The sequence below is a fragment of the Salmo salar genome, chromosome 14 (assembly GCF_965601325.2).
Source record: "Salmo salar chromosome 14, fSalSal1, whole genome shotgun sequence".
Taxonomy (NCBI): domain Eukaryota; kingdom Metazoa; phylum Chordata; class Actinopteri; order Salmoniformes; family Salmonidae; genus Salmo; species Salmo salar.
Genome location: NC_138304.1, coordinates 81,437,015 through 81,459,600, shown reverse-complemented (window position 1 = coordinate 81,459,600; position 22,586 = coordinate 81,437,015). Strand labels below are relative to the sequence as shown.

Sequence of the window (22,586 nt, the reverse complement as noted above, 5' to 3'; positions counted from 1 at the left end):
TGACAACCAAGCTGTCAATAGTGCAGGGGATTTTCCATTGAAAACAGGATAATGGGGTTATAGAATAGAATATATTATAGAATATACACTGTTTACAAAACATTAAGAACACCTGCTCTTTCCATGACATAGACTGACCAGGTGAATTCCAGGCGAAAGCTATGATCCCTTATTGATGTCACCTGTTAAATCTACTTCAATCAATGCAGATGAAGGGGAGGAGACGGGTTAATGAATGATTTTTAAGCCTTGAGACAATTGAGACATGGATTGTGTATGTGTGCCATTCAGAGGGTGAATGGGCAAGACAAAAGATTGAAGTGCCTTTGAACGGGGTATGGTAGTATGGGCTAGGTGGTAGTATGGGCTAGGCACACCGATTTGTCAAGAACTGCAGTGCTGCTGGGTTTTTCACGCTCAACTGTTTCCCATGTGTATCAAGAATGCTCCACCACCCAAAGGACCTCCAGCCAACTTGACACAACTGTGGGAAGCATTAGAGTCAGCATGGGCCAGCATCCCTCTTGAACGCTTTCACCTTGTAGAGTCCATGCCCCGATGAAATTAGGCTGTTCTGAGGGAAAAAGGGGGTGCACCTCAATATTAGGGAAGTGTTCCTAATGTTTTGTACTCTTAGTGTATTATAGAATATAGTAGAATATAATTAAATGAAGTAGAATAGAATATAGTCGAATATAATAACTTTATATCAAACTACATGTGCATAACAGCCAATGCATAAAGTGATAAGTAGAGAGACACTTGAGTTGGAATGAGTTCAGTATGGATACCCCACAACTTGAACCCAATGAGGGGTCATGCAAGGCAGTGCTACTGGATCACTGCGCAGGCAGAATCCCCCCTATAGACGTGGGCATGGTTGCAGTCCGCGCGCGCCAATTGAGTGTGACATTCACAACTGTTGCTCCCGTCCCCCTCTCTCTCTGCTGGGAGAAAATACCCGTGCAGAGAAAGCATGGTATGAAATGAAACCACGAGCCAATTATTATTTCAAAGGATATGTCATTTAGGCTTTACTGATTTTCTTGTCTCAGACACAGGGAATATGCATAGGGAATCTGGCAGACGCTCATGCTTAAATTAAGAAATATTTATTTGTTAGCATTAATTAACCCGGTCATAATTTTATATTAAATATTTATTCAATAGTAAATACATATTATAATTATTCAATACAGTGTTGGCAGTTGATGTAATTGAACTGGCGTGCACAGTAAGACATTCTAGGTTTATAGATGCCGCACTCTTGAGGTGAACATTTCATACTCATCCTAGTCTCTCTCAGCAACAGGTAAACATTTGACTGACGATCATATGCAGGACATGGAAGATCATCACAATGTCGATAGCTAAAGCACAATATTTCGTTCCATCAATTGGTATTTATTTAGGCCTTATTGTTTGTTCCCAAAGCAATAAACATAAAACAATAAAATCGAATTTCTCAAGCGATTTTAAGAATTGTTAATAAAAACGGAATAGAAATGTGAAACGATGCTGTATACAGAATAGAATAGATATTCCCTTTCACTTAACCTGTTATACAGGGAGTGCCTTGTTCCAACCTTGTCTAAGTATGTGTAAGCGGCACTTATTCAACGCTACAATTTAGTCGCTTGATGCTCAAGCCTCACTGACTGATACACACTGGTGTACCAATATGGAAGGAATAGGGTATGGTAATAATTTAAAAATCTTACGAAATAAGGGAGGTTATTAAAGACATGTAATGCATTTATGACAGGGCGTCTTCGTGGCGTAAGAGAAGGAAGACACAAACAGAGCATGCTCCACGAGCCGCCTGCGAGGCTTTTCTTTCGTCTGGAATTCTGCGGGTTTATAAATGATTCATAGAGTGAGCCTATTTTTAAGCGGAGTAATTGCGCGCAGTTCGCAAAGTCAGCCAGTGTGTTACTATCAGCTATGAGTGCGTGTTCTGTTTTCGCGTGAGCGCTTGCGTGTGAGTGAAAGCCGGTCACCAATCTGCAGAGGAGACGGAGAGGAGATTCCAGACGACAGAAACAGTGAGCGTGTGGAAACTTCGTGAGAAACAGTCAAATTTGATTGGCTTTAATTCTGGGGTTTGATCGAATATATCGTCCAAGCCAGCCAGCCACTATAGCCGTTGGACAAGGGAATCAACTGTTGCTGCAGCAGACCGTTTGTAAAGGGACATTAGGCTAGTCACAGTTCATTAAGTCCGTGTTACTGAATCTGGACATGAGTTTGAGAATGGATTTTTAACCGTCACCTGGACCTGGTTCATTTATTGTGCTGCGCGCTGGATGCATATTGTTTATGGTCTGTTCTGATACTGCGTAGAGAATACATGCTCTTCCAGAATGATCCCACTCCACGCCTCTCCTGGCTTTTTGATATTGTTTTATCATATTTTTGTATCAGACAGTAGCAGTTGCTTGTAGGCAAGAAGGCACATTTGGGCAATTTGAACCATTCCAAAGGCATTTGGAGGATTATAGTGGATTGTTTCTTTGTTTGTGACCTTGCCTCTCCGGCGTTAATCCAGACGGATAGATGCTGATGATGGAGAAGAACGGCATGGACGCGCATCAGGTTGGAATCAATCATGAATACGAGCTGGAGGGCCGGCCGCGGTCATGCACCTGGCCGCTGCCGCCGTGTCCTGAGGATTTCCCACGGGGAGTGGATGAAGCAAATCGAGGTCTGCCCCTGGCATCTATCAAACTAGAGCAGCTTCAGTACAACGTGCCGGCATGCCGCGGCGGAGCAGCCGAGGGAAGAGGTGGCGCACCCGTAGAGCTCAAACATCCAGCCGGCGCCCCGGTCCCTATCGCACCCGGCGCTCCTACATGCATGTCCGGGGCTTCCCTCGACGTGGCCGGCCAGCTGCGCAAAACCAAGTCGTCCCGGAGGAACGCGTGGGGAAACCAGTCGTACGCGGACCTCATCACGCGTGCCATTGAGAGTGTCCCGGAGAAGAGACTCACTCTGTCGCAGGTTTACGATTGGATGGTGCGCTTTGTCCCTTATTTCAAGGATAAAGGCGACAGCAATAGTTCAGCTGGATGGAAGGTACAGTAACATAGCCTATTGGAAATCATAATAATTAGCCTCTATATGTTGATGGTGTGTGTGTTGATAGGGGGTAGCCTATAGGCCTATGCCACTGTCTTTCCATAAAATACATTTTAGCCTCATCATTTCGTTTGGGTTTTGTATCTTATCTACAGACGGCTGTTCAGTCTCTAGCCATAATAATTGATGGCTCTCAACTTTCCAACGAGTTCCTTCTTTCGCATTTCCCCACATTTACCACTGTAATCTCCACGGTGCAGTCAGTCATGACCACGTTTACATGCACACAGAATTCCGGATAGTTGCTCATATCCCGCTTAAGGTCTCATTCGGGATAAACTGGTTACATGCACCTTTGATATCCCGTACACACGGTTCTATTTACCCAGTTCATATGGGTTAAATGGAATAGTAACTGAAATATAGACACTAACTGTAGGCCTTTAACCTCTCACATGTATAGTATCAACTCCTACAGAATTATGCATTTTTTTGCTGTAAAATTATATAACAAATGTACATTTTTGTCTTGGGAACAGGAGTGGAGAAATATGAGTTATTTCTTTCAGCATATCTTGAGAAAATGCAAATGCGACTGTATTGTGTTATCTTTGACACTTATCTTTTTCTCAACTTTTAATTTCCATAAAACCTGTCAAACTGATGACATTTAGACATTTTGCACAATACCAATCTTTACACAGTTTTGGAGTTATTGCGTTTCTCTCCGGTCCCTAAACGAAACAATTTTACCGGTGTTAACGGGATTACTTATGCATCCTTTCTGTCGATGTCAGACATTCTGGTGAAATACTTTATTTAGTGTTCTGGGTCAACAAGTTGACAGAAGAGAAGCTGCAGGTAGGCCTATCTATCTAACTACAGTTGACAAACAAATGGCCTACCAAATGTCGGAAATTAGAATAGGGTTTACCAAACGTCGGAAATTAGAATAGGGTTTACCAAATGTCGGAAATTAGAATAGGGTTTACCAAATGTCGGAAATTAGAATAGGGTTTACCAAATGTCGGAAATTATAAGCAGAACGTTGTATATATTAGGGGTGAATGTAGCCAGTAGGCTATACGGTCCAGTACAGAGTATCAGCAAAATAAATTATTGTGGAATTTGGGTGAATCGAACTGTGCAAGTAGCCTACTTCTTGAAGTGATTTGTTTGACAATCAGATGAAAACATCACATAACAGCCATTGTAAAAATCTGTCATTCTGCCCCTGAGCAAGGCAGTTAACCCACCCAGGCGCCGAGGACGTGGATGTGGATTAAGGCAGCCCCCCGCACCTCTCTGATTCAGAGGGGTTTGGTTAAATGTGGAAGACACATTTCAGTTGAACAACTGACTAGGTATTCCCCTTTCCCCTTTCGATGGAATGCGAAACTGAGCCTGCGCAGACCACGAAAAACAACAGTAAACGGGATAAAATGTTTACATGCCACATTATCCCATCTAACATCAGCATATCCCCAGGCATTTTATCCGGGTTTCTCGTAGCCGGGATGCAAGCTTTTTCAGGTTATTGTTAACGGGATCTGATGTTTATATGCGTCAATTCAAAACAGAATACTTGAGTATCCCGAATAATAACGGGATATTGGTGTGCATGTAAACGTGGTGTGTAGAAAGGGGCGGTGAGTTGAGACTGAAAGGGAGGCGGAGAGGGTTACTGGGTTCATCCTGTTTGGGTTTACAGCCTATAGGCTATATAGAGCAGAGCTAATCAGTACCAATATAAACGTCTTGTTTGTGCTATGGAGGAACATTGTGTCTGCGAGCTGTGCTGTGATGCATCCGTGTTATGATTTCATTACAAGGAGAATATCTGATTGTAGAAGTGACTGAGCGACAACATGTTCAGTTCGAACTCAACCTTGTTTCATTACGCGCGTTGTAAGATTACGCACGGGCTACGCAATGTGATGCTTTTTTTAAGAGTTAGAAAAAAGGCACAATAAAGGGAGATGATGACATGAAGTCACTCCACGAAAATAGAGATGATCCTTTAAATTCAAATTCATATGGGTTTAATCTAATAGAGGAGTGTTTGTGTAATCTACTTTAGTTTACCGCACATTTTGTGTAAGGATTATATTGAGATAGTTGTTGGGGAGAGGATTCTTTGTTCTATAGGGCCGATTTGTTCAACTCATATACACCTAGTCCTATCTCTCCAAGCCCAACTACCATCTAATGGTTGAAAGACAGATTTGAATATTTGATCATTTTTTTCCAAAGGTTTAACAAGAGGATCAATTCTACACAGATTGCCCTCACCCTTGTTTTGAGTCATACACAGAGGATGCATTGTTTAATACACCCTTCATCTTCCTGTCACTTTGTTACGGTTTTGTGGTAAACACACACACACACACACACACACACACACACACACACACACACACACACACACACACACACACACACACACACACACACAAAAACACACACACATTCTATTAAATGTCCCCTACCTGGCATCTCGACTCTCTCAAACAGTATACAACAATTACAACATTCTGAGAAAGAAAGCAGTATTAAGAGAAATAATTAATCTCAATGAATCAACATTTAATTTAGGTCTAAGTAAGTGTAGGGGACAGGAGTACTCCAATCTTTCTGGTTAGGTTTTAAATTGGATTTAAGGGGCTTAGTTCTCTAGGCCCTGTGTGTGTGTGTGTGTGTGTGTGTGGTGTGTGTGTGTGTGTGTGTGTGTGTGTGTGTGTGTGTGTGTGTGTGGTGTGTGTGTGTGTGTGTGTGTGTGTGTGTGTGTGTGTGTGTGTGTGTGCTTCCCAGGGATGCCTAACTGTATGCCAGCTCAGATTCTGCCACAGGGATTTGTGTGTAACGCGGGCTTTGATTGGCTGGTTTGGCAGCGATCTGATAGGCTGAGAGGTTGAAAACAACTCGATTCAATCACAATCAATCTTAATAACAGTTTTAAAAACAGGCACACATCCACGCACATACTGTGCTGTAACAGTGGGCAATGGGTTTAATAACATTTTAAGCACAGAACAACACACACATGTACATCCCCTTTCCCCTTACATGTGAATGGACACACACACACACACACACACACACACACACACACACACACACACACACACACACACACACACACACACACACACACACACACACACACACACACACCCCAGTAAGTTGTTGATGAGATGAGTAGATGGATCAATAAGCGGGGGGATGATCAAATCAAATACAGCATCAGCTGACGCTTATTAAAAGCAGTCTTTAATAGCTGTTGTGAACTGGGTCGTTCCACCAATTCGGTGCCTTTTGAGAAGTGTAGCTTGGTCAACAAAATGTTTGATTTCACCTCATTTTAACATTCTGTCATGAAGAACACATGTTCGCGTTTCCCATCTCAAGAGGTTAAATAAAATAATGACTATAGTAAGTGCCTATTAAGTGCCAAATAAAGTAACAGGGTTGACGATTCCATCTTAAATCAGCCATAAAGACTCTTGTGACAGGGGGAATGGAATCTTGTTGTGTGCAACAGGGAGTGGCAATTGAATGCCAGCTTGTCAAATAAAAAATAAAAGCTTTTTCTAGCCTGTCAAGACATGTTATACTCGACCCTTGTAGTTTTCCACCACAAAACACTAGAAAATGGCCAAAAGAGTAGAACTAGCTCACCTTTTACACTAGCATTTGTCTTGGAGATGTTCAATGTTTCTTTTGAAAAAAGATTTAAAATGGAATAGTTTCAGGTGAGGTGTTATATACCTTATACCCATACTGGCCTATGAGTGTGTGCACTCTTAGAAAAAAGTGTTCTAAAAGGATTCTTTGGCTGTTCCCATAGAGGAACCCTTTTTGGTTCCAGGCAGAACCTTTTTAGGTTTCATGTTGAACCTTCTGTGGAAAGGGTTGTACATGGAACCCAAAGCAGTTCTATCTGGAACCAACAAGGGTTCTTCAAAGGGTTCTCATATGGGGACAGCTGAAGAACCATTTTAGGTTCTAGATAGCACTGTTTTTTCTAGGAGTGTAGGAGGTTGAACCTTCTGGGTGGCTGTGTGTGTCGGTTTATCAGTCACATTCCTGTGAGGGGGGACCTGCTGGTCTACTGTATACTGTATTGTTATGTACTTGACACTGGTTTCATACAGAAAGTGGGCCTGTGCGCGTGTGTGTATGTGTGTGTGCAAGCCGACAATTGTCTGATGAGGCAGGCAACACAGACACTGCCAGCCAGGCAGAAATCTAATGTTCTCTTCTGAAGTGATGACTTAGTTACTTTTGACATGTTGAAAGGTACACAGAGCAGACACAGGGGCAAATGGCTCAGCTCTGCTGCCATTCTAAGCAGGAAACAGAGAGGGAGAGCGAGACACACACAGAGATGGAGAGATGCAGAGAGCCAAAGAGGGAGAGACAGAGAGAAAAGATGGAGAGAGAGATGAAGAGAGAAACAGAGAGAGGAATCTTCAGAGTGGAAGAGAAAGTGGTGGTGGCCCCAGTCCCAGTCCCAGCTGCTGAACACATTGATCGTTAGAAGACTTAACGCCTGACTGTGATGCTCTAGCCCTGAGCAGAACAGTCGAGGAGAGGCAGAGTATTTGTGGTTAGCTAGCTAGGGAGATGGTGAAACCTACAGTACAGGCTTTAGCCTGATTCACACTATAGGGGCTAAACGAGCCAAGTCAAACCAAGCTGTACTGGCCTGGTTACACATTCACCATAGTGGCTGGAACCATGATGTAAAAAGGACAATGTGAAAAAGAAAATATCACAGCCAGCACATTACAGTGTTGATCTAATGGGTTAGGCAGTGTGAATGAGGCATTCAAGAGGTTCCCTGTGCTGTGCCCGCCAGGCTGGTTGGCGTGGGCTCAACAGAAAGCCCTCTGCATCGCTACTCCGTTATTGTGATTATCACAAAGGCACAGCAAAGGGAGAGAGAGCTCTCGAGTTGGCGGGTTTGGCACAGAGTCCACAGCGGGGGATGGAGGGATGAATGGAGAGATAGATGGAGAGGTGGGGGGTTGTTGTCTAAGAGTGGGACTCTAGAGGTCTATCCTACAGTAAAGCACCATTTCATCAGTCTTTTGAATGGAGGAAAATGGATGGAGGGAAAAAAGAGGAGGGAAGAGAAGTGTTGGAAAGAGTGATGGTGTGTGTACGTGTGTGTGTTTGTACGTGCTTGCATGTGTGTGTGTGGGCGTGTGTTTGTGTGTGTCCTTGTGCGTGAGTGTGTGGATTGCCACTAGTCATGGACAGTACAGGATTTGATCCAGATGATCCCTTCGTCCCCTCAGTTGATTAAGAGTTGAACTAAAAGTTTCAGGACAGTTGGATAGAGGAAGTTTAATCTGAACTCTGAGCCTTTAGAGATGGAATGATTCATTTCCAGAGACTATTGATTGATTGAGAACTCAATATTTTGATAACATATGGCAAATAAACCTGAAATTTGAACTTGGCTGTGGAGAAATTTGAACTTGGCTGTGATCCCTGCTGGAATTGAACCCACAACCTTGACATTGTTAGCACCATGCCCTTACCAACTGAGCCAGAAGGTATCAGTCTGGGGGTTAGTTCAGGTCAACAGTTCTCTACAGCATTGGTTCTCAACTGGTTTTGCCTCGGGACCAGCCACAACCCAATATTTGCATCGGACATTGTTTTGCCAAAATGCAATCTGTAAAACTATTTTTAATGCTATATTGATAGTAAATATGACAAGTTATATGACAAGGGAACAACATTCCCACATTTTTCATTGTAAATAATTATATTTTGCCCATATTCGGGATGAAGAATGATGATAAGCTTACTGGTTTGAGACCACAAAACCAACCAATATTCTGATACCCACATTGAAAAAAAATAGTTCAGAGATACAATTTATTTAATCACTTTCTACCTGGTTTTAGTAGTTTGACTTCAGACTAAGAATCACTGCTCAACAATGAGTCCTCTGTATAGAACTTGTTTGTGCTCTCGATGATCTCAGCGATCTCACTCGACCCAGATTGAATAAGATGCTGGGTGCCACAAAGAGGATGTTCAGCAAGCCACGGAACCATGGAACGGAAACTCCACGCGCGCACACAAACACGCAGGGTGTCTGTGTGTCGTAAAATGTGCTGGGTCCATGTAGCGCGCACACACACACACACACACACACACACACACACACACACACACACACACACACACACACACACACACACACACACACACACACACACACACACAGCCTGCCTCTACGTGATGTTCTCTCAGGGCACAGTTGTTTTTCCTCAGAAATGATTGCTTATGGGTACCTTCATGTGTGTGTAAAATATTAATGTTATACATTTTTTTATTCATAGATTTTTTTGCAAAACGCTATACACTAAGTGTACAAAACATTACGAACATCTACCTAATATTGAGTTACACCCCTTTTGTCCTCAGAACAACCTCAATTCGTGGGGGCATGGATTCTACAAGGTGTCGAAAGCGTTCCACAGGGATGCTGGCCCATGTTGACTCTTGCTTCCCACAGTTGTGTCAAGTCGTCAATTTGGCTGGATGTCCTTTGGGTGGTGGACCATTCTTGATACACATGGGAAACTGTTGAGCGTGAAAAACCCAGCAGCGTTGCAGTTCTTGACACACTCAAACCGGTGTGCCTGACACCTACTAGGCACTTCAATCTTTTCTCTAGACCATTCACCTGTTGAATGGCACATATACACAATCCATGTCTCAATTGTCTCAAGGCTTAAAAATCATTCATTAACCCGTCTCCTCCCCTTCATCTACACTGATTGAAGTAGATTTAACAGGTGACATCAATAAGGGATCATAGCTTCATCTGTAATTCACCTGGTCAGTCGATGTCATGGGAAGAGCAGGTGTTGTAATGTTTTATACACTCAGTGTATATCCATTGTTTAGCTGGAAAGGAATTTTCATATCCTGTATATTTGACTGTGACATGTGTTTGTCTCACCTAGCTATCTGAAAATGAATGCACTAATTGTATGTGGCCCTAGATAAGAACATCTGTTAAATGCCTAAAATGTCAAATGTTCATGTTTTACATACAGATCTCATATTACTGTATTTTTTATATTAATTTATTTTTATATATTGAGGTCACAAATGTATAATTTGTACGGTTCTTTAGTAAAAATGTAGTAATTTGTTACATTTGAATGTGTAAAACCTAGCGGTCCTACTTATTTCTCTGAGTGTGGCGGATATATAGCATTTTTGCAAAACAAACTGGATTATTTGTCTCTCTGAAATGAAACAGAGAGACAAAACCATCAAGTAATAGATTTTAAACAAATACATGTTTGTCACTGAACAACCCTCATTCCATGATGATTAAATTATGAAAAAACACCAATTTCATTGACAATTTCTTTAAACAATAAAAGTTAATTTACCAACATTCCGTTGTTCCAGTGTCTTGTATGGCTGATTTGGGTTGGTGAGAATGGTAGGCCAGTCAAACCTGCATCATGGACAACTGTATGGCTGATTTGGGTTGGTGAGAATGGTAGGCCAGTCAAACCTGCATCATGGACAACTGTATGGCTGATTTGGGTTGGTGAGAATGGTAGGCCAGTCAAACCTGCATCATGGACAACTGTATGGCTGATTTGGGTTGGTGAGAATGGTAGGCCAGTCAAACCTGCATCATGGACAACTGTATGGCTGATTTGGGTTGGTGAGAATGGTAGGCCAGTCAAACCTGCATCATGGACAACTGTATGGCTGATTTGGGTTGGTGAGAATGGTAGGCCAGTCAAACCTGCATCATGGACAACTGTATGGCTGATTTGGGTTGGTGAGAATGGTAGGCCAGTCAAACCTGCATCATGGACAACTGTATGGCTGATTTGGGTTGGTGAGAATGGTAGGCCAGTCAAACCTGCATCATGGACAACTGTATGGCTGATTTGGGTTGGTGAGAATGGTAGGCCAGTCAAACCTGCATCATGGACAACTGTATGGCTGATTTGGGTTGGTGAGAATGGTAGGCCAGTCAAACCTGCATCATGGACAACTGTATGGCTGATTTGGGTTGGTGAGAATGGTAGGCCAGTCAAACCTGCATCATGGACAACTGTATGGCTGATTTGGGTTGGTGAGAATGGTAGGCCAGTCAAACCTGCATCATGGACAACTGTATGGCTGATTTGGGTTGGTGAGAATGGTAGGCCAGTCAAACCTGCATCATGGACAACTAGAGAACTCCTTCATTCTGTTACTGTTTAGAAAAGAGTCTGTGTTTCGTTAATTGTTTTGCACTGCGGTGTGTTTCAAGGGTGTTTCAGGACTTGCTTATGTGTTTCTGTGAATGCATGTAAGTGTAAATCAACAACTTCCTCCATACATCTCAATCTATCTATCTCTCTAAACCCTCCCCTAATCTCAGCAGAGCAGATTCAGGTATTTGAGAAGAGACTAATCTTAGCGTTAGCAGGTGAACAACCAATTCCCGGTGTGGAAGATGAAGTACCACTAGAAAGCCTGTGGGTATTAGAGCATATCGACTGCAAGGCTGAGGCATGTGCTTATAGGTACTTACATTGTTAATCAGATCTTCATGAGGGCTTTCTCCCTTCGGAGTGCCTGGCTAACTAAGACTGATGGGAGGGAAGCAGTAGAGGACAGCAACACTGTGTGTGTCTGTGTGTGTGCACTTGTATTTGTATGATTCATGCTGTTAGCTAGAGGGAGGTTGGAGGGCTCAGCTCTCCTGGATGTTGCAGCTGGACTGCACAGAGGCATTCTCTCTAGCTACAACAGTACCTTCTGGCTATTAAACCTCTGTCCTGGGGCCACCGTACCGTACTGACCACTTAACTGACCAAGGAGCGGTTCGACCTCTCTGACCCTATTCACATTAGGAGCCATTTCTTCCTGCTCTCTAACGGCTCTTTACCTGCTTCCTACCAAGTCATATGATTTAGAACATCTGATGGGTTGTACATCTGGTTTGCCCCTAGTGTGAACAGGGTCTCTGCAAGCAGATACTGTGGTCAGAATAGAGGAATCACAACGCATTTTATTCAATGCTCTGTTGACTGTTTGTTGACATATTTCATAGCTAAGTGCTACCCAGATGACAAATACAATGTTGTGAGAGCAAAATAATGGTGGGATTGTCGAGAAGAAAAACGGACCTCATTACCAGAACACTCAACTCTTTTATGCCATTATCACTCATCATGCTAATTATTCTCAATGAAGTATCCTCATGTTCAAGTGATGTTCTGCATCAGTCAGGATACTCTCTGTTGTTGTCAGAGTCTACTGTTCAGCCTCTCATTGACTCATTCCAGGGTTTTAATTCCACTTTGATTAGCAGTGACGGGATAAAAAAAACTCTATGATTTTAATTGTTTAAATAAATTATGTGCTTGTGTTAAATAGAGAGAAATTAGTTTGAACCCAGCCGATGTCACCATGATTACATTTGTTGAATGTATTTGACAAAATAAAAATATATACATGTATAGCCAAGAACAGGCAGCACGACAGCCAAGTACATGCAGTGCACACTTTAAAATGTAGTACCATGCTAACATGATGACAGGTGAGGACAGGACTTAGCTCTCCACCTAGCTTAGCCTGAGCTGCTGTATGCAGTTGGTACATCAGACTCACTTTGCTGATCACTGCAGATCGGAATGAAAGACCCATGTTAGCATGTTGGCATACATACTTGTTGTGATGAAGACTGCCAAATATCTAATAATACCTAGTCACGACTCACCAACCCTATTAAAACAAACCAACATACAGATGGCTGTTACACAATTAAATAGACTATGTATAATATTAAGTACAGTATTTAACATATGAATATTCATAATTTACATTTTGGATGGTTGTTAAATCCACCACAAATTAATGCAAATTAAGTAATCTCTCATTTATCATTTAATAGTTTTCGGTTTGGCTGAACAGATTAACATTAATAACAATGAATTAATATCAATATGAATATATTAAGACACTGTATGTAGAGTTTTGAATGAGTGTGTTCTTTGTGAGGCTGGAAAGGCATGGGGCACAATGCTTGCCATAGGTTGTGAGCGTAAGACAGCAGCTCAAAGTGGATTTTTGTGTTTGAGTAAAATAGGTCAGGATTCATAGCTCTCAGAGCGTTTATCATTCTGCACATGTGATGGCTGACGGCCGGGGAAAGACGTCTGATAGCCTTGAATGAACCCAGACTCTCTCAGTCTTTCTCCCTCTGTCTCTCTCTCTCCCCCCTCTCTCTCTCTCTCTCTCTCTCTCTCCCTCCCCCTCTCTCTGTTTTGCTCCCACTCTCTCTCACTGAATCTTTCCCTCTCTCTTTCCCCCTCTCTTTCCCCCCCCCCTCTCTCTCTCTCTCTCTCTCCTCTATCTGTCTTTCTCCCTCTTTCCCTCTCTCGTTCCCTCTCTCTCTTTCTGGACTGCCCCTTCTCACTCTACTTCTGTAGCCGGAAGGCTCTGAAAATAAGTTAGAATGTCAGTTTCCCAGTTCCCTCACTAAATTGCTCATTAATACAAAGTGGAAATATGGTTATATAAACCTGTATGTCTGTGAAACAAGCCCATAAAGATGCATTCTAATCTACATATCTCCTCTATCTCCCTCCACTCATCTCTCTTCTCTGTTTCTCTTATCTGTCTTCTTCTCCTTCTCTCCACCTCTCCTCCAATGTGATAGACTGTTTCTGACTGATTTATAAGCCCATCTTAAGTCTGACTTCATTAAATCCTTGATACCGTTAGTCTCTGATGACGGCCGTGGTGGTCGATCTGTGGATTTAATGGACGCATTCATCTCTCTCTTTAATGGTGTTGCTGAGTGGAAGGTGGCCACCATAAGACGACACACTAAAATATGAGTTACAATGACAAAGGGATGGAATGAGAGAATGGCAAAATGTAAAGGAGGGAGCTAGGACGCCGAGGAGGAGGAGGAGAGTAACATTAAAAGAGGAAGGGCAGAAAGAGGAAAAGCCTATTCTAGTATGATGGTGGAAAGATATGAAAAAGTGAATAAAAATAATTGTTCATATATATTTTAAGTTGTTAAGAGGAATGCATAGAGTATATAGTATCAAATCAAATTTGATTTGTCACGTGCATCGAATACAACATAGACCTTACTGTAACGGTTGTTGCAAGGAGAGGACCAAGGTGCAGCGTGGTACGTGTTTATCATGTTTATTAGTTCTGAACACTGAATCAAAAACAAAGTGGAACAAAGCGCAACAGCTCTGTCAGGTGAAAAACACAAGACAGAAAACAAGTACCCACAAAAACCCTGTGGGAAAAGGCTACCTAAGTATGGCTCCCAATCAGAGACAACGATAGACAGCTGTCCCTGAGTGAGAGCCATACCCGGCCAAAACAAAGAAATACACAAAACATAGAAAACGGAACATAGAATGTCCACCCTAGTCACACCCTGGCCTAACCAAAATAGAGAACAAAAACCACTCTATGGCCAGGGCGTGACAGTACCTCCCCCAAAGGTGCGGACTCCGGCCGCAAAACCTGACTCTAAAGGGGAGGGTCCGGGTGGGCCTTCCTTACGGCGGCGGCTCTGGTGCGGGACGTGGACCCCGCTCCACCTTCGGCTTGGGCCACTTAGGTGGCGCCTCTGGAGTAGGGACCCTCGTCGTCAACCCCGGACTGGGGACCCTCGCAGTGGGCCCCGGACAGGCGGACGACTCTGGCGGCTCCGGACTGGCGGGCGACTCTGGCGGCTCCGGACTGGCGGGCGACGCTGGCGGCTCCGGACTGGCGGGCGACTCTGGCGGCTCCGGACTGGCGGGCGACTCTGGCGGCTCCGGACTGGCGGGCGACTCTGGTGGCTCCGGACAGGCGGGCGACTCTGGCGGCGCCGGACAGGCGGGCGACTCTGGCGGCTCGGGACAGGCGGCGACTCTGGCGGCTCTGGACAGGCGGGCGACTCTGGCGGCTCCGGACAGGCGTCAGCCACAGGACTCACCAGGCTGGGGAGACATGCAGGAGGCCTGGCTCTGGGAGCAGGCACAGGACTCACCAGGCTGGGGAGACTTGCAGGAGGCCTGGCTCTGGGCGCAGGCACAGGACTCACCAGGCTGAGGAGACTTGCGGGAGGCCTGGTTCTGGGCGCAGGTACAGGACTCACCAGGCTGGGGAGACTTGCAGGAGGCCTGGCTCTGGGCGCAGGCACAGGACTCACCAGGCTGGGGAGACATGCAGGAGGCCTGGCTTTAGGAGCAGGCACCCGAAAACGGAACATAGACTGCCCACCCTAGTCACACCCTGGCCTAACCAAAATAGAGAACAAAAACCTCTCTATGGCCAGGGCGTGACACTTACGGTGAAATGCTTACTTACAAGCCCTTAACCAACAATGCTATAAGAAGTTAAGAAAAAAAATACAAATAAGTGTTAAGTAAAAAAACAGATAAGTAAAAAATAGAAAATAAAAGTAACAAATAATTCAACAGTAGGACTAAAATAACAAGCGAAGCTATATATAGGGGGTACTGGTACAGCATCAATGTGCGGGGGCACCGGTCAGTTTAGGTAATTGAGGTAATATGTACATGTACAGTTGAAGTCGGAAGTTTATATTCACCTTAGCCAAATACATTTAAACTCAGTTTTTCACAACACTTTGGTCAGTTAGAATCACCACTTTATTTTAAGAATGTGAAATGTCAGAATAATAGTAGAGAGAATGATTTATTTCAGCTTTTATTTCGTTCATCACATTCCCAGTGGGTCAGAAGTTTACATACACTCAATTAGTATTTGGTAGCATTGCCTTTAAATTGTTTAATGTGGGTCAAACGTTTCGAGTAGCCTTCCACAAGCTTCCCACAATAAGTTGGGCAAATTTTTGCCATTTCTCCTGACAGAGCTGGTGTAACTGAGTCAGGTTTGTAGGCCTCCTTGCTCGCACACACTTTTTCAGTCTGCCCACAAATTTTCTATAGGATTGAGGTCAGGGCTTTGTGATGGCCACTCCAATACCTTGACTTTGTTGTCCTTAAGCCGTTTTGCCACAACTATGGAAGTATACTTGGGGTCATTGTCCATTGGGAAGACCCATTTGCGACCAAGCTTTAACTTCCTGACTGATGTCTTGAGATGTTGCTTCAATATATACACATAATTTTCCTACCTCATGATGCTAACTATTTTGTGAAGTGCACCAGTCCCTCCTGCAGCAAAGCACCCCCACAACGTGATGCTGCCACCCAAATGCTTCACGGTTGGGATGGTGTTCTTCGGCTTGCAAGCCTCCCCCTTTTTCCTCCAAACATAACGATGATCATTATGGCCAAACAGTTCCATTTTTGTTTCATCAGACCAGAGGACATTCCTCCAAAAAATACGATCTTTGTCCTCATGTGCAGTTGCAAACCGTAGTCTGGATTCTTTATGGCGGTTTTGGAGCAGTGGCTTCTTCCTTGCTGAGCGGCCTTTCAGGTTATGTCGATAAAGGACTCGTTTTACTGTGGATATAGATACTTTTGTACCCGTTTCCTCCAGCATCTTCACAAGGTCCTTTGCTGTTGTTCTGGGATTGATTTGCACTTTTCGCACCAAAGTACATTAATCTCCAGGAGACAGAACGCTCTCCTTCCTTCCTTCTATGACGGCTGCGTGGTCCCATGGTGTTTATACTTGCGCACTATTGTTTGTACAGATGAATGTGGTACCTTCAGGTGTTTGGAAATTGCTCCCAAGGATGAACCAGACCTGTGGAGGTCTTGGCTGAAATCTTGGCTGGTTTCTTTCGATTTTCCCATGATGTCAAGCAAAGAGGCACTGAGTTTGAAGTTAGACCTTGAAATACATCCACAGGTACACCTCCAATTGACTCAGATGATGTCAATTATCCTATCAGAAGCTTCTAAAGCCGTGACATAATTTTCTGGAATTTTCCAAGCTGTTTAAAAGCACAGTCAACTTACTGTATGTAAACTTCTGACACACTGGAATTGTGATACATTGAATTATATGTGAAATAATCTGTCTGTAAACAATTGTTGTAAAAATGACTTGTGTAATGCACAAAGTAGATGTCCTAACCAACTTGCCAAAACTATAGTTTGTTATCAAGACATTTGTGGAGTGGTTGAAAAACGAGTTTTAATGACTCCAACCTAAGTGTATGTAAACTTCTCGATGGTGCAGCTGTAGAACCTTTTGAGGATCTGAGGACCCATGCCAAATCTTTTCAGTCTCCTGAGGGAGAATAGGCTTTGTCGTGCCCTCTTCACAACTGTCTTAGTGTGTTTGGACCATGATAGTTTGTTGGTGATGTGGACACCAAGGAACTTGAAGCTCTCAATCTGCTCCACTACAGCCCCGTCGATGAGAATGGGGACATGCTCGGTCCTCCTTTTCCTGTAGCCCACAATCATCTCCTTTGTCTTGATCACGTTGAGGGAGAGGTTGTTGTCTTGGCACCACACGACCAGGTCTCTGACCTCCTCCCCATTGGCTGTCTCATCGTTGTCGGTGATCAGGCCTACCACTGTTGTGTCATCGACAAACTTGATGATGGTGTTGGAGTTGTGCCTGGCCATGCAGTCATGAGTGAACAGGGAGTACAGGAGGGGACTGAGCATGCACCCCTGAGGGGCCCCCGTGTTGAGGATCAGTTGTTCCCTACTCTTACCACCTGGGGGCGGCCTGTCAGGAAATCCAGGATCCAGTTGCAGTGAGAGGTGTTTAGTTCCAGGGTCCTTAGCTTATTGATAAGCTTTGTGGGCACTGTGGTGTTGAACGCTGAGCTGTACTCAGTGAATAGCATTTTCACATAGGTGTTCCTTTTGTCCAGGTGGGAAAGAGCAGTGTTCAGTGCAATAGAGATTGCATCATCTGTGGATCTGTTGGGGCGGTATGCAAACTGGAGTGGGCCTAGGATTTCTGGGATAATGGTGTTGATGTGAGCCATGACCAGCCTTTCAAAGCACTTCATGGCTACAGACGTGAGTGTTACGGGTTGGTAGTCATTTAGGCAGGTCACCTTCTTGGTGCCCAGGTTCTTGGGCACAGGGACTATGGTGGTCTGCTTGAAACATGTTGGTATTACAAACTCAGTTAGGGAGAGGTTGAAAATGTCAGTGAAGACACTTGGCAATTGGTCAGCACATGCTTGGAGTACATGTCCTGGTAATCCGTCTGGCCCTGTTGCCTTGTGAATGTTGACCTGTTTAAAGATCTTACTCACATCAGCTACGGAGAGAGTGATCACACAGTCGTCCGGAACAGCTGGTGCTCTCATGCATGTTTCAATGTTACTTGCCTCAAAGCGAGCATAGAAGTAATTTAGCTTGTCTGGTAGGTTCGTGTCACTGGGCAGCTCATGGCTGTGCTTCCCTTTGTAGTCTGTAATAGTTTGCAAGCCCTGCCACCGTTGTAGTACAATTCAATCTTAGTCCTGTATTGTCGCTTTGCCTGTTTGATGGTTCGTCAGAGGGCATAGCGGGATTTCTTATAAGCTTCCGGGTTAGTCCCGCTCCTTGAATGCGGCAGCTCTACCCTTTAGTTCAGTACACATGTTGCTTATAATCCATGGCTTCTGGTTGGGGTATGTATGTACGGTCACTGTGGGGATGACGTCATTGATGCACTTATTGATGAAGCCAGTGACTGATGTGGTGTACTCCTCAATGCCATCGGAAGAATCCCGGTACATATTCCAGTCTGTGCTAGCAAAACAGTCCTGTAGCTTAGCATCTGCTTCATCTGACCACTTTCTTATTGACCGAGTCACTGGTGCTTCCTGCTTTAGTTTCAAGGAATTAGGAGGATAGAGTTATGGTCAGATTTGCCAAATGGAGTGCGAGGGAGAGCTTTGTACTCGTCTCTGTGTGTGGAGTAAAGGTGGTCTCAAATTTTTTCCCTCTGGCTGCACATTTAACATGCTGATAGAAATGAGGAAAAACTGATTTGAGTTTCCCTGCATTAAAGTCCCCGGCAACTAGGAGCGCCGCCTCTGGATGAGCGTTTTCCTGTTTGCTTATGGCCGTATACAGCTCACTGAGTGTGGTCTTAGTGCCAGCATCGGTCTACGGTGGTATATAGACAGCTATGAAAGATATAGATGTAAACTCTCTTGGTAAATATTGTGGTCTACAGCTTATCATGAGATACTCTACCTCAGGCGAGCAAAACCTCAAAATGTCCTTAGATTTTGTGCACCAGCTGTTGTTTACAAATATTCATAGGCCGCCGCCCCTTTTCTTACCAGAGGCCACTGTTATATCCTGCCGAAAAAGCTTAAAACCCGCTAGCTGTATGTTAATCATGTTGTTGTTCATCCACGACTCGGTGAAACATAAGATATTACCGTTTTTAATGTCCCGTTGGTAGGATGTATGTGCTCGTAGTTCGTCTATTTTATTATCGATTGATTGTACGTTGGCTAATAGGACCAATGGTAAAGGCAGATTACCCTCTCGGTGACGGATCCTTACAAGGCACCTGGACCTTCGTCCTCGATACCTCCATCTTTTCCTCCTGCTAATGACAGGGATGAGGGCCTTGTCAGGTGTCTGGAGTAAATCCTTCCCTTCCAACTCATTGAAGAAAAAGTATTCCTCCAGTACGAGGTGAGTAATCACTGTCCTGATATCTAGAAGCTCTTTTCGGTCATAAGACACAGTGGCAGAAATATTATATGGTGAGATGGAGGACAGAACCATAGAGTATATAGTGAGATGGAGGACAGAACCATAGAGTATGCAGTGAGATGGAGGACAGAACCATAGAGTATATAGTGAGATGGAGGACAGAACCATAGAGTATATAGTGAGATGGAGGACAGAACCATAGAGTATGTAGTGAGATGGAGGACAGAACCATAGAGTATATAGTGAGATGGAGGACAGAACCATAGAGTATATAGTGAGATGGAGGACAGAACCATAGAGTATGTAGTGAGATGGAGGACAGAACCATAGAGTATATAGTGAGATGGAGGACAGAACCATAGAGTATATAGTGAGATGGAGGACAGAACCATAGAGTATGTAGTGAGATGGAGGACAGAACCATAGAGTATGTAGTGAGATGGAGGACAGAACCATAGAGTATATAGTGAGATGGAGGACAGAACCATAGAGTATGTAGTGAGATGGAGGACAGAACCATAGAGTATATAGTGAGATGGAGGACAGAACCATAGAGTATATAGTGAGATGGAGGACAGAACCATAGAGTATATAGTGAGATGGAGGACAGAACCACGGAGTATGTAGTGAGATGGAGGACAGAACCACGGAGTATGTAGTGGGATGGAGGACAGAACCATAGAGTATATAGTGAGATGGAGGACAGAACCATAGAGTATATAGTGAGATGGAGGACAGAACCACGGAGTATGTAGTGAGATGGAGGACAGAACCACGGAGTATGTAGTGAGATGGAGGACAGAACCATAGAGTATATAGTGAGATGGAGGACAGAACCATAGAGTATGTAGTGAGATGGAGGACAGAACCATAGAGTATATAGTGAGATGGAGGACAGAACCATAGAGTATATAGTGAGATGGAGGACAGAACCATAGAGTATATAGTGAGATGGAGGACAGAACCATAGAGTATATAGTGAGATGGAGGACAGAACCATAGAGTATGTAGTGAGATGGAGGACAGAACCATAGAGTATATAGTGAGATGGAGGACAGAGCCATAGAGTATATAGTGAGATGGAGGACAGAACCATAGAGTATGTAGTGAGATAGAGGACAGAACCATAGAGTATATAGTGAGATGGAGGCCAGAACCATAGAGTATATAGTGAGATGGAGGACAGAACCATAGAGTATATAGTGAGATGGAGGACAGAACCATAGAGTATGTAGTGAGATGGAGGACAGAACCATAGAGTATGTAGTGAGATGGAGGACAGAACCATAGAGTATATAGTGAGATGGAGGACAGAACCATAGAGTATGTAGTGAGATGGAGGACAGAACCATAGAGTATATAGTGAGATGGAGGACAGAACCATAGAGTATATAGTGAGATGGAGGACAGAACCATAGAGTATATAGTGAGATGGAGGACAGGTCCATAGAGTATATAGTGAGATGGAGGACAAAACCATAGAGTATATAGTGAGATGGAGGACAGAACCATAGAGTATGTAGTGAGATAGAGGACAGAACCATAGAGTATATAGTGAGATGGAGGACAGAACCATAGAGTATATAGTGAGATGGAGGACAGAACCATAGAGTATGTAGTGAGATGGAGGACAGAACCATAGAGTATGTAGTGAGATGGAGGACAGAACCATAGAGTATGTAGTGAGATGGAGGACATAACCATAGAGTATGTAGTGAGATGGAGGACAGAACCATAGAGTATGTAGTGAGATGGAGGACAGAACCATAGAGTATATAGTGAGATGGAGGACAGAACCATAGAGTATGTAGTGAGATGGAGGACAGAACCATAGAGTATATAGTGAGATGGAGGACAGAACCATAGAGTATATAGTGAGATGGAGGACAGAACCATAGAGTATATAGTGAGATGGAGGACAGAACCATAGAGTATGTAGTGAGATGGAGGACAGAACCATAGAGTATATAGTGAGATGGAGGACAGAACCATAGAGTATATAGTGAGATGGAGGACAGAACCATAGAGTATGTAGTGAGATGGAGGACAGAACCATAGAGTATATAGTGAGATGGAGGACAGAACCATAGAGTATATAGTAAGATGGAGGACAGAACCATAGAGTATGTAGTGAGATGGAGGACAGAACCATAGAGTATATAGTGAGATGGAGGACAGAACCATAGTGTATATAGTGAGATGGAGGACAGAACCATAGTGTATGTAGTGAGATGGAGGACAGAACCATAGAGTATATAGTGAGATGGAGGACAGAACCACGGAGTATGTAGTGAGATGGAGGACAGAACCACGGAGTATGTAGTGAGATGGAGGACAGAACCACAGAGTATATAGTGAGATGGAGGACAGAACCATAGAGTATATAGTGAGATGGAGGACAGAACCACGGAGTATGTAGTGAGATGGAGGACAGAACCACGGAGTATGTAGTGAGATGGAGGACAGAACCATAGAGTATATAGTGAGATGGAGGACAGAACCATAGAGTATGTAGTGAGATGGAGGACAGAACCATAGAGTATATAGTGAGATGGAGGACAGAACCATAGAGTATATAGTGAGATGGAGGACAGAACCATAGAGTATGTAGTGAGATGGAGGACAGAACCATAGTGTATATAGTGAGATGGAGGACAGAACCATAGAGTATATAGTGAGATGGAGGACAGAACCATAGAGTATATAGTGAGATGGAGGACAGAACCATAGAGTATATAGTGAGATGGAGGACATAACCATAGAGTTTGTAGTGAGATGGAGGACAGAACCACGGAGTATGTAGTGAGATGGAGGACAGAACCACGGAGTATGTAGTGAGATGGAGGACAGAACCACGGAGTATATAGTGAG

The 22,586-nt window shown here is 43.8% G+C and overlaps 1 protein-coding gene across 1 annotated transcript in view; it reads left to right on the top strand.

Annotated features, from left to right (window-relative positions):
• The first annotated feature begins 1,820 nt into the window (after nt 1-1,820).
• Nucleotides 1,821-22,586, top strand: part of LOC106570271 (forkhead box protein O3) — a 64,991-nt gene continuing 44,225 nt past the window's right edge. Inside the window, exon 1 of the mRNA XM_045694784.2 lies at nt 1,821-3,075. Coding sequence (XP_045550740.2) covers nt 2,557-3,075 — 519 coding nt within the window. The 5' untranslated portion in view covers nt 1,821-2,556. The remainder of the gene's footprint in view (nt 3,076-22,586) is intronic.